At 44.8% G+C, this 12,207-nt stretch overlaps 1 protein-coding gene across 6 annotated transcripts in view; it reads left to right on the top strand.

Annotated features, from left to right (window-relative positions):
- esyt2b (extended synaptotagmin-like protein 2b) overlaps positions 1-12,207 on the top strand; it is a 293,556-nt gene that overhangs the window by 121,122 nt on the left and 160,227 nt on the right. For all 6 annotated transcript variants that reach the window (XM_038798358.1, XM_038798362.1, XM_038798359.1 and 3 more), the window contains exon 4: positions 1,700-1,776. In XM_038798358.1, the coding sequence (XP_038654286.1) occupies positions 1,700-1,776 (77 nt within the window). The remainder of the gene's footprint in view (positions 1-1,699; positions 1,777-12,207) is intronic.

Raw genomic sequence — 12,207 nt, forward strand, 5'->3', positions numbered from 1 at the left:
AAAAGACTTTTCCCATGAGTAACTTACAAGTGCACTCTTAAATACCCAACTGTTTAGCTGTTGGTCTTGGTGATGATCTCTGAGCCAGAAGCACTACAGTCAGCAAAATGTTTTTATTTGTTTAGAAATATCTCGTGAATCTGATCACTTTTAAGAATGTTTCTTTGAAAAGAACTTTTAGAGTTTGTAACAATTGTAAAGAAATTATTTGTATTTTTCTTGGATAAGAAATATTGGTCCCTTGACCTGGAAGCATGTGGCCAGGCAGAGCTGAACAGAGGCATATTTACAAGGAGCAGTGTTTGCGTATTACACTTGAACAGGGCAGAAAGCAGAAGACCGGGTTACAGCAGCAATTGTGAATTGGGCAATTTTATTGCTGTTGAGTTTGTGAACATTTGACAGGATTTATTAAAGGGGTTGGAAAAAGGCGACGGTGGGAAATCTGTGCATTCAAGGAAGTTCTGATACGGCTACTGGTGAATGTGATTGAAGGCCAAATCGAATGAGTGAACAAGTGAGAAAGCCTATGTACCCGAGGCCAAGTTGGAGAACTTGATCCTGCTCGTGCTGACACATTTTGTGGAGTGTTTGTCTTCGTGTAAAACACATTTGTTGTATTGACTATTTGAAGTGAAACATGTCTTTTTATTTGAAGTACCGTTTGTCTGTTAATTCATGTTTAATTTGTGTTGGTTCTGAATCATGTTAAAGTAAATGCTATAAAAAGTGGAATTGGTTTGATAATCTCTTCATTTGAGGGTCATTCAACAAATTTGGTTTTATCGGTTTACAGTTCCTCCATGGGGCTCATAACATGTTCCATTCGCCATGGTATGCCTGGAGTGTTGATTTTCCAAACCACTTCCTTGCCTGTACCGTCAATGCTCTTGTCCTCTGTAAAACCTTAACTCTCCTATCCTGCTCGCTCATTCCCCTTGATATGTCCCCCAATTTTGCACCAAGTCCAAGGCATACAGATTTGAGTTTATCTGGCACACACTGGTTTAGCTAGCCATCCATCATCAGATATCACAAGACTACATAAAACTTGATTCTTCTCTGCAAAAACCACTGACTATTCAAATACCTTCCTGGTGAGTAAAGATAATCTTTATTTTTCTCCAGAGTAACAGTCTTCTCCTTTTCCCCGCTGCCATTTATCCTTGGCTGCAATAGTTGACTTCTTTGAAAATTTGATTTAAGATCATTTACTCAACTCCCTTTGCTGCTTCCTGTTTCCCATTGAGCCACAAATCTCTGGTGTTCCATTTTCCCAAAGTTCTAGTTTTAATCTTGATGGACTGCCCTCCTATTGTTCCACTTGTATCTATCCACCTGATTCTAATCTATTCAGTTTCACCAAATCTTCCATACCCTTTCCACTGCCCTCTTTTTAAAAACTCATGATAAATCTCTCAATTTCAGGGGACCATCTAATTTCCCACCTCCATCTGCATCGGTCTGACCCGCCAACTGCCATGTCAAAGCAGCTGTGAAAGTTATAGCAATTGCTTGGGTATAATTATAAATAATATTGCAGAGGAACAGCATATTTTTATTTCTGCAAGTTACATTGGGGAAAAAAATTAATGTGGATTTATTTAATTTCCTGAAGGTCTGTGTTCACCAGCTGCTAGAGGCTTTTGAAGATACTTGGTCTCTGCTCACTGCTATCTCTTTGTTCATCTCTTTTCAGCCTCTACGGATTGATGGGGTAAAAACATATACAGAAAACATAGACAGCCGGCAAATTATCTTAGACCTTCAAATCAGGTAATTTTCATGATAATTCCCATTCAATTATAAGTTAGGTGTATTTGATTATTATTTTGAGTGCTAAAACTGGACAAGAACAGTAACTCAGAGTTGAACCAGACTGAGGTTTTCCTTTGTGTGTTCTGATTATTAAATATTTTCCACCATTATTTTCGTTACCTCCCAAAGAGTTGATTCCTTATTGACAGTTTCACAAATACCAGGCTTCCTTTCACACTTGATCCAAGTGGCCATCTCCAAAGACCATTTGACCACATAATGCATTACAGTTATAATGGTTATCAGTCTTTTGTACACTCACTCCATTCAGTAGGATAAGATAAAGTTGCCATAGTCCCAGATGACCATAGGCTGCTTTTCCCTTGAGGGGGAGAGCTGACTGGTGGTGATTTAACCTGAGGATTGCCACACCTCTGGTGAGGGGCAAGGTTGAGAAGGCGGGTTTCATTAATAACCTCAGCTAGTGTGGGAATTGAACCCGCGCTGCTGGCTTTGCTCTGTATCACGAACCAGCTGTCTAGTCAACTGAGTTAAACCGGTCACTCTTAGTACAAGATTGTTAAGGAGCCCTGTATTATTTTCCCCTCTAACATTCATGTTGACTGAAACCAGCTATAATGCCTCTATCACTGCACTGGCTGAAATCGGCAGGCTGCACAGATTGAGGGCCAGATGGTTGTGAAGAAACGGAAATTGGGAGTTCGAATAAATTCCCAACTCTGGAAACCTGTCTCTGTTAAGGAGGCCATCTGGCAACTATATCAACAGAAGCAGTTAAAATAGTTGACCAGACATCTTTTTAGAGATGACTTAATTATTAATGCTCAGCTGAGCTCCAAGGATGTTTAATGTACTTGGCTTTCAGCAAGCAATGTTGACGCGACTGCAGGGGGGTTGCAAGCTTTGTTTGATTGACATCACCTTGAAATAAGTTTTTCAAAGAGTTTTTTTCGATGCCTGTGTGATATATGAAATGGATAATGGTGGTGTCATTGAAACTACGATTGACGACAAGTACAAAGAGCAATACATTTCAACAGGAATGTTGAATGGCCGTTTTTGGTTTTCATTCCTGCATCAGGTCTAGTGTTCCCCAGTGATGCACCACTCCTCTTGAGAAGCTATGAACCATGTTCCTTTCAGGACAGACCTGAAGCCAACAAAATTAGGGGGACTGTTTGAAATGCCCACCCTGCAAAGGCAGGCTGGCTATCACACCGTTATCTTGTGCAAATGAAAATTGTCGGAAATGAGAATTGTAACGGGAATCGGACCCGGCCATTATTTTTAAAGGCCTCCCAACTCGACCTGACACCACGAACACCTGGGTCTAACTGTTCAATCTGAGACCGTCATTGCCTGCGATGTTGGGCTATTCTATGCATAAATTTGCTAAGCCATTGGTTGAGCTACTTGGTGTTGACCGTTAATATTGTTCTTATTCTTATCATACTTAATAATGCCTGTTCTTTTGGTGAAAGAATCTTAAGAGGACTGTGGTTGTGTCTTAAAATATCAGGTTGAATATTCAAAATAATGCGGTCATGGTACAAAGGGCATTATGAGATGACCCATCAAAACCAGGACTTAAAAAGATTATTGGTGTTCTCTTCCCAGTCCAACCAGTTGGCCTCCTGCAGTTCCACTAGTGTTCTTTTGTCTTACCTCAGCTCAATCTCTAGTGTTTCTTTTTTTCTTTCATGGGTTGAAAGTGTCCCTGGCTGAGCTAGCATTTATTGCCCATCATGGTCATTAGACTTTTAACATCCAGATTTTGATTGAAATTTCACCATCTGAGTGCCGGGATTTGAACATGGGACCCGAGAGCATTAGTCTGGATTACTAGTCCAGTGACCATACTACTGTGCCATTGCCTCCTCTTGGTTGTAATTGTATCAGTCTTCTCTGTCCTGGTTCTGCTCGGATGCTTCCTTACAACTGCCTTTTTTTTTGCATTCATTCTTGGGATAAGACATTTCTGGTGTTAATTGACCTTTCCAGTTGCCTTTTAAAATTTGGTGGTGGTGGCCAATTTCTTGAACCACTACAATCTGCATAGTGAAGGTGCCCCTAATAGCTGTTTATTCTTGGTAACAGTTTCATTCAAGTTAGTCAGAGGGATTTGGACTTGTGTTTACACTGAACTGGGTAAAGATGCAGTTTGTTTCCCATAAGGGCATGAGTGAACCGGTTAAGTTCTTTGCAACAATTTGCAGTTTTATAACAACTATTACTGATGGCAGCCTTTATTTCTGGATTTCAAAAAAAAAAAAATGATCTCAAATGTATAGACTGCCATGATGATAAGTCCGAGGTGATTCATTTTGGTAGGAAAACTTTGAATGCGGATTACAGGGTCAACAGCATTGGGGTTCTGAGGAATGTGGAGGAACAGAGAGATCTTGGGGTTCATGTCCACAGATCTCTGAAGGTTGCCACTCCAGTGGATAGAGCCGTGAAGAAGGCCTATAGTGTGTTGCCGTTTATTAACAGAGGGCTTGCGTTTAAGAGCTGTGGGGTTGTGCTGCAACTGTACATGACCCTGGTGAGACCACATTTGGAGTATTGTGTGCAGTTCTGGTCACCTCACTGTAAGAAGGATGTGGAAGCATTGGAAAGGGTGCAAAGGAGATTTACCAGGATGCTGCCTGATTTGGAGGTCTTATGAGGAAAGGTTGAGGGAGCTATGACATTTCTCTTCGGAGCGGAGGATGATGAGAGGCAACTTAATAGAGGTTTATAAGATGATGAGAGGGATGGATAGAGTGGACATTCAGAGACTATTTCCTCGGGTGGATGTAGCTGTTACAAGGGGGCATAACTATAAGGTTCATGGTGGGAGATATAGGAGGGATCTCTGAGTTAGGTTCTCTACTCAGAGAGTGGTTAGGGTGTGGAATGGACTGCCTGCTGTGATAGTGGAGTCGGACACTTTAGGAACTTTCAAGCGGTTATTGGATAGGCACATGGAGCACACCAGAATGACAGGGAGTAGGATAACTTGATCTTGGTTTCGGACAAGGCTCGGCACAACATCGAGGGCCGAAGGCCTGTTCTGTGCTGTACTGTTCTATGTATGATTTAAGAGTTGAACTTGCGTTGTCCAATTCATTTTAGGCCTCTGGATTATTAATCCAGTAATACCGTTGCATGACAAGAGATTTCCAACCCCAAACTGAAAATGAGATGTATTGCTTCAATATTCTTATTGCTTTTGTTTTGTAACAGCAAACAAAATAAACTGCCACCAGCCTGCTGTGATTACAAGCACTACATGTGCGACCTGTAATTTAAAATAAAAATCATTTGTGGGGTGCGGATATCACTGGCTAGGCCAGCATTTATTGCCCATCACTAACTGCCCTTGAGAAGGTGATGGTGAGCTGCCTTCTTGAACCGCTGCAGTTCATGTGATAAAGGTACAGCCACAGTACTGCCCTGGTCTTTCTAGATGGTACCAGCCTTGAGTTTGCAAGATGCTGACGGAGGAGCCTTAGTGAATTCCTGCAGCGCATCTTGTAGATGATTCAGTGGTGGAGAGAGTGAATGTTTATGGATACGGTGGCTATCTTGCGGGCTGATTTTTCCTGGATGGCATCAAGCTTCTTGACTGTTACTGGAGCTGCTCTATCCAGGCAAGTGTACTTCCGACTTGTGCCTTGTAGATGGTGAACAGGATTTGGGGAGTCAGGAGATGAATTACTCGTTGAAGGATTCCTAGCCTCTGACCCACTTTTTGTTTGTTATTTACAGCACATAAGTAGGCCATTTGGTCCATCACATGTGCACCAGCTCCCAAAAGAGCAACCCAGTTAGTTCCATTCTCTAGCTCCAATTTATAAATGCAAGGATGCTTTAAGTCTTCTTAACTATTTTAACTTGCCAGGCCACCTTCAGAGAATTATGTACCTGAACTCTGAGGCCCCTCTGCTCCTGTACGCTCCTCAGTGTTGTACCATTGAGCCGATGTTGCCTCCCCATGTTTCTTCTACCGAAATGCATTACCCCTCATTTCTCTGCATTGAAGTTCATCTGCCAGGCCACTTGTTAGTGTTCCCTCTGAAGTCGCTCAGAGTCATCCTCACAGTTCACGATACCCCCTAGCTTAGTGTCATATGCAAATTTTGAGCTTTTGCCCTCAACACCCACTTCTAAATCATTTATATAAATCAGAAAAAGCAAGGGTCCCAACACTGAGTCCTGATGAACACCACTTTCAATTCGTCTCCAGTCTGAGAAATGCACATCCATACCTCTGTTTCCTCTCTCTTGGCTGACGTTTAATCAATGTTGCCAAGGACCCATCAATCCCAAACATTTTTAATTTGCTAACCAGCCTGCCTTATGGCACTATCAAATGCTTTCTGATGATCGATCCAAATACACAACATCCTTGGCACTACCTTCATCCACTACTGCCTGTGTCACCTTGTCAAAGAACCTTTTGTAGTCATGGTATTTATATGGCTGGTCCATTTCAATTTCTGGTCAATGGTAACCCTCAGGCTGTTGTTAAGGGGGGATTTGGTGATTATCGTGTCATTGAATGTCAGGGGACAATGATTAGCTTCTCCCTTGTTCATGATGGTCATTGCCTGGCAGTTGTGTGTTGTGATTGCTACTTGCCGCCTTTGGCCCAAGCCTGGATATTGTCCAGGTCTTGCTGCAGTTGGACATGGACTGTTTTGTTATCTGAGGAGTTGTGAATGATGCTGACCATTGTGAAATCATCAGTGAGCATTCACCCTATGATGGAAAGAAGGTAATTGATGAAGCATCTGAAGATGGTTGGGTCTAAGACACAACCCTGAGGAACTCCTACGGGAACTGGTAAAATGGCAATCCCGAAGGTATTGATATTTTGGGAACTTGATGGCCAAAAGCATGCAGCTGGGTTGTCATTTGTTGTTGTTGGTTCTTCTTTACTAGAATCTTACTTGCCACTTGTCAGCCCAAACCGAGATATTGTAGAGATCCTGATGTAAGCTGGGTTGGGCTATTTCATTATCAGAAGAGTTTGAATGGGCATGAATATTGTATTTGAATTATTGAATAAGGGGAACTTATGGAAGTGTCATTATACTTTGGCCGGGAAATTTCAGAATGCCCTCTTGTTAAAAATGGTTGTTACATTACACTCCTCAGTCAAGTCTTGAATATCGCCCAAACTACATATCATTGGCAGGTATCAGTTGTGTTATAGACAGGAGGATATTTACTTTAAACAGCCTTCATTTCTCCTCTCGCCATCCATCCATAAAGGGGAAGGTATTTTGATTTGCTTCCCCCTTCGTAAATGTGGCATATTTCCTAACTTCTCAGTTTTGGTGTGATGCAATTCTTTGTGATAACCCCACTTCAGAATTGAGATGGGATGTACTGAAATGCTTAGTTTATTTGCACACATTCGAACACAGGAGGAGGGTGGCAATTTTGCCTCCTTTTCATTTATCCAGTAAAAGAGGGATAGAGCAAGAAATATTTGCAGGTCAAAGACTAGAGAGATAATAATTATTGTTTCATGTGAGTTCAGTGTCCTTCATGGAGATTGACAGGTTGAAACCAATACTGGGCAATTTACTTTTCCAATAGTGTGACTTCAAATGAGGAGACAGGCACACAGGGACAAATCAGTCTTGTCGGTGATGGTACTGAAATTCTAATTGAATCAGTGTAGATGGGTTCAGGAATTCAATCTCGGCAGAACCCCTTTTCTATGGTGCTGCTTATAGATATTAAAATGGCAGAGTGAGCTTTGCAGTGAACAAAGAACAAAGAAAAGTACAGCACAGGAACAGGCCCTTCGGCCCTCCAAGCCCATGCTGACCATGCTGCCCGACTAAACTACAATCTTCTACACTTCCTCGGTCTGTATCCCTCTATTCCCATCCTATTCATGTATTTATCAAGATGCCCCTTAAATGTCACTATCGTCCCTGCTTCCACCACCTCCTTCGGCAATGAGTTCCAGGCACCCACTACCCTCTGTGTATTAAAAAAAAACTTGCCTCGTACATCTACTCTAACCCTTGCCCCTCGCACCTTAAACCTATGCCCCCTAGTAATTGACCCCTCTACCCTGGGGAAAAGCCTCTGACTATCCACTCTGTCTATGCCCCTCATAATTTTGTAGACCTCTATCAGGTTGACCCTCAACCTCCATCGTTCCAGTGGGAAGAAACCGAGTTTATTCAACCGCTCCTCATAGCTAATGCCCTCCAAACCAGGCAACATCCTGGTCAATCTTTTCGGCACCCTCTCTAAAGCCTCCACATCCTTCTGGTAGCGTGGCGACCAGAATTGAACACACTACTCCAAGTGTGGCCTAACTAAGGTTCTATACAGCTGCAAAATGACTTGCCAATTCTTGTACTCAATGCCAATGAAGGCAAGCATGCCTTATGAAGGCAAGCATGCCTTATGCCTTCTTTGCTACCTTCTCCACCTGTGTTGCCCCTTTCAGTGACCTGTGGACCTGTACACCTAGATCTCTCTGACTTTCAATACTCCTGAGGGTTCTACCATTCACTGTATATTCCATACCTGCATTAGACCTTCCAAAATGCATTACCTCACATTTGTCCAGATTAAACTCCATCTGCCATCTCTCCGCCCAAGTCTCCAAACTATCTAAATCTTGCTGTATCCTCTGACAGACCGCATCGCTATCCACAATTCCACCCACCTTTGTGTCGTCTGCAAACTTACGAATCAGACCAGTTACATTTTCCTCCAAATCATTTATATATACGACGAACTGCAAAGGTCCCAGCACTGATCCCTGCGGAACACCACTAGTCACTGCCCTCCAATTAGAAAAGCACCCTTCCATTGCTATTCTCTGCCTTCTATGACCGAGCCAGTTCTGTATCCACCGTGCCAGCTCACCCCTGATCCCGTGTGACTTCACCTTTTGTACCAATCTGCCATGAGGGTCCTTGTCAAAGGCCTTGCTGAAGTCCATATAGACATCATCACTGCCCTACCTGCATCAATCATCTTTGTGACCTCTTCGAAAAACTCAGTCAAGTTAGTGAGAGACGACCTCCCCTTCACAAAACCATGCTGCCTCTCACTAATACGTCCATTTGCTTCCAAATAGGAGTAGATCCTGTCTCCAAGAATTCTCTCCAGTAATTTCCCTACCACTGACCTACTACTCCTCACCGGCCTGTAGTTCCCTGGATTATCCTTGCTACCCTTCTTAAACAAAGGAAAAACATTGGCTATTCTCCAGTCTTCCGGGACATCACCTGAAGACAGTGAGGATCCAAAGATTTTTGTAAAAGCCTCAGCAATTTCCTCTCTAGCCTCCTTCAATATTCTGGGGTAGATCCCATCAGGCCCTGTGGACTTATCTACCTTAATATTTTTCAAGACGCCCAACACCTCGCCTTTCTGGATCTCAATGTGACCCAGGCTATCTACACCTGCTTCTCCAGACTCAACATCCACCAATTCCTTCTCTTTGGTGAATACTGATGCAAAGTATTCATTTAGTACCTCGCCCATTTCCTCTGGCTCCACACATAGATTCCCTTGCCTATCCTTCAGTGGGCCAACCTTTTCCCTGTCTACCCTCTTGCTTTTTATGTATGTGTAAAAAGCCTTGGGATTTTCCTTAACCCTATTTGCCAATGACTTTTCGTGACCCTTTTAACCCTCCTGACTCCTTTCTTAAGTTCCTTCCTACTTTCCTTATGTTCTACACAGGCTTCGTCTGTTCCCAGCCTTCTAGCCCTGACAAATGCCTCCTTTTTCTTTTTTTTTTATAATAAACAATTTTATTGAGGTAGTTTTTGGCTTTATAAACAGTTACAGACATCATCAGAAAGAAAGCAAAAAAGGCAAAAATGTGCAAACATCCACGTACTTTCAATACTTCCATCGTAACATATTGCACAAGCCCGCTCCCCTCCCACCGGTACTACCCGCCATATTTTCCCTCCTACTTTACTCTACCCCCCCCCCCCCCCCCCATCCCCCTGCTGACGCTCACTCTCCCGCAAAGAAGTCAATAAATGGTTGCCACCTCCGGGCGAACCCCTGCACAGATCCCCTCAAGGCGAACTTAATTTTTTCCATCCCCAGGAGACTCGACATGTCCGCCAGCCACCACTCCGTCTTCGGGGGCTTTGAGTCCCTCCACGCCAATAATATTCGTCGCCGGGCTATCAGGGAAGCAAAGGCCAAAACATCGGCCTCTTTCTCCCCCTGGACGCCCGGGTCTTCCGAAACCCCAAAAATTGCCACCCCTGGACTCATCACCACCCTTGTTTTTAGCACCTGGGACATGACCCCCGCAAACCCCTCCCAGTACCCCCTCGGCTTAGGGCATGCCCAAAACATGTGAAGGTGGTTCGCTGGTCCTCCCGCGCACCTAGCGCATTTGTCCTCTATCCCGAAAAATTTGCTCATCCGAGCCACCGTCATGTGGGCCCGGTGAACGACTTTAAATTGGATCAGCCCGAGCCTAGCACATGTCGCGGTCGAAGTTACCCTACTCAGGGCCTCTGCCCATAGCCCATCCTCCATTTCCCCGCCTAGCTCCTCCTCCCATTTAAGTTTCAGTTCCTCTGTCTGGGACCCTTCCTCCCTCATGAGCACCTTATATATATACCCGAGACTCTGCCCTCCCCTTCTTCCCTCCTAGAGACTATTTTGTCGAGGATCCCCATTGGCGGGAGGCGTGGGAAAGATGGGACCTGTCTACGAACAAAGTCCCGCAACTGTAGGTATCTTAAGTCATTTCCCCTTACCAACCCAAATTTCTCCTCCAAGCTCCTCAAACTCGCGAAGCTCCCTTCCAGGAACATATCACCCACCCTTCCCGCCCCTTCTCGCCGCCATACTCGGAGCCCCCCATCCATACTGCCGGGGGCAAACCGATGGTTGTCGCAGATTGGCGCCCAGACAGACGCCCCCATCTCCTCCACATGCCTCCTCCACTGGCCCCATATCCGCAGGGTCGCCACCACTACCGGGCTGGTGGTGTACTTGGCCGGCGGCAGCGGTAGAGGAGCCGTGACCAGGGCTTCCAAGCTGGAGCCCCTGCACAAAGCCACCTCCACCCGCTCCCAAATAGACCCCGTACCCACCATCCACTTCCTTATCATAGCGATGTTGGCCGCCCAGTAATAATTGATCAGACTCGGCAAAGCCAGCCCTCCCTCACTGCGGTTCCTCTCCAACATTGCCTTCTTCACCCGCGGGGATTTTCCCGCCCAGACAAAGCTCATGATCAGCCCGTTAACTCTTTTGAAGAAGGACTGTGGGATAAAGATCGGGAGGCACTGAAAAATAAACAAAAATCGTGGGAGGATTGTCATCTTTACAGTCTGCACCCTCCCTGCCAGCGACAGCGGGAGTGCATCCCATCTCCGAAACTCTCCCTTCATTTTGCTCCACCACCCTGGCCAAATTTAACTTATGCAGCCTGCCCCAGTCTCGTGCCACCTGGATTCCCAAATACCAGAAATTTTCCTCAACCAGCCTAAACGGTAGCCCTCTCAATCTGTTCTCCTGGCCCCTTGCCTGGACCACAAACATTTCACTCTTGACCGTATTTAATTTATATCCTGGGAACTGGCCGAACTTCCTCAGCATTCCCAGTATAGTTCCCATCCCGGCCACTGGGTCCGACATGTACAGGAGCAGGTCGTCTGCATAAAGAGAAACCCTCCTTTTTCTTTTTGACGAGGCCTGCAATATCTCCCGTTATCCAAGGTTCCTGAAATTTTATGTATTTATCCTTCCTCACAGGAACATGCCGGTCCTGAATTCCTTTCAACTGACACTTGAAAGCCTCCCACATGTCCGATGTTGATTTACCCTCAAACATCTGCCCCCAATCTAGGTTCTTCAGTTCTCGCCTAATATTGTTATAATTAGTCTTCCCCCAGTTTAGCACATTCACCCTAGGACCACTCTTATCTTTGTCCACCAGCACTTTAAAACTTACTGAATTGTGGTCACTGTTCCCGAAATGCTCCCCTACTAAAATTTCTACCATCTGGCTGGGCTGATTCCCCATACCAGTTCCAGTACAGCCCCTTCCCTAGCTGGACTGTCTACATATTGTTTTAAGAAGCCCTCCTGGATGCTGCTTACAAACTCTGCTCCGCACAAGCCCCTAGCACTAAGTGAGTCCCAGTCAATATTGGGGAAGTTGAAGTCTCCCATCACAACAACCCTGTTGTTTTTACTCTTTTCCAAAATCTGTCTACCTATCTGCTCCTCTATCCCCCTCTGGCTGTTGGGAGCCCTGTAGTAAATCCCCAACATTTGTGAGTGCACCCTTATTCCTGATCTCTACCCATATAGCCTCACTGCCCTCTGAGGTGTCCCCCGGTAGTACAGCTGTGATATTCTCCTTAACCAGTAGTGCAACTCAGCCACCCCTTTTATATCCCCCTCTATCCCGCCTGA

This window comes from Scyliorhinus canicula, chromosome 5, assembly GCF_902713615.1.
Source record: "Scyliorhinus canicula chromosome 5, sScyCan1.1, whole genome shotgun sequence".
NCBI lineage: Eukaryota > Metazoa > Chordata > Chondrichthyes > Carcharhiniformes > Scyliorhinidae > Scyliorhinus > Scyliorhinus canicula.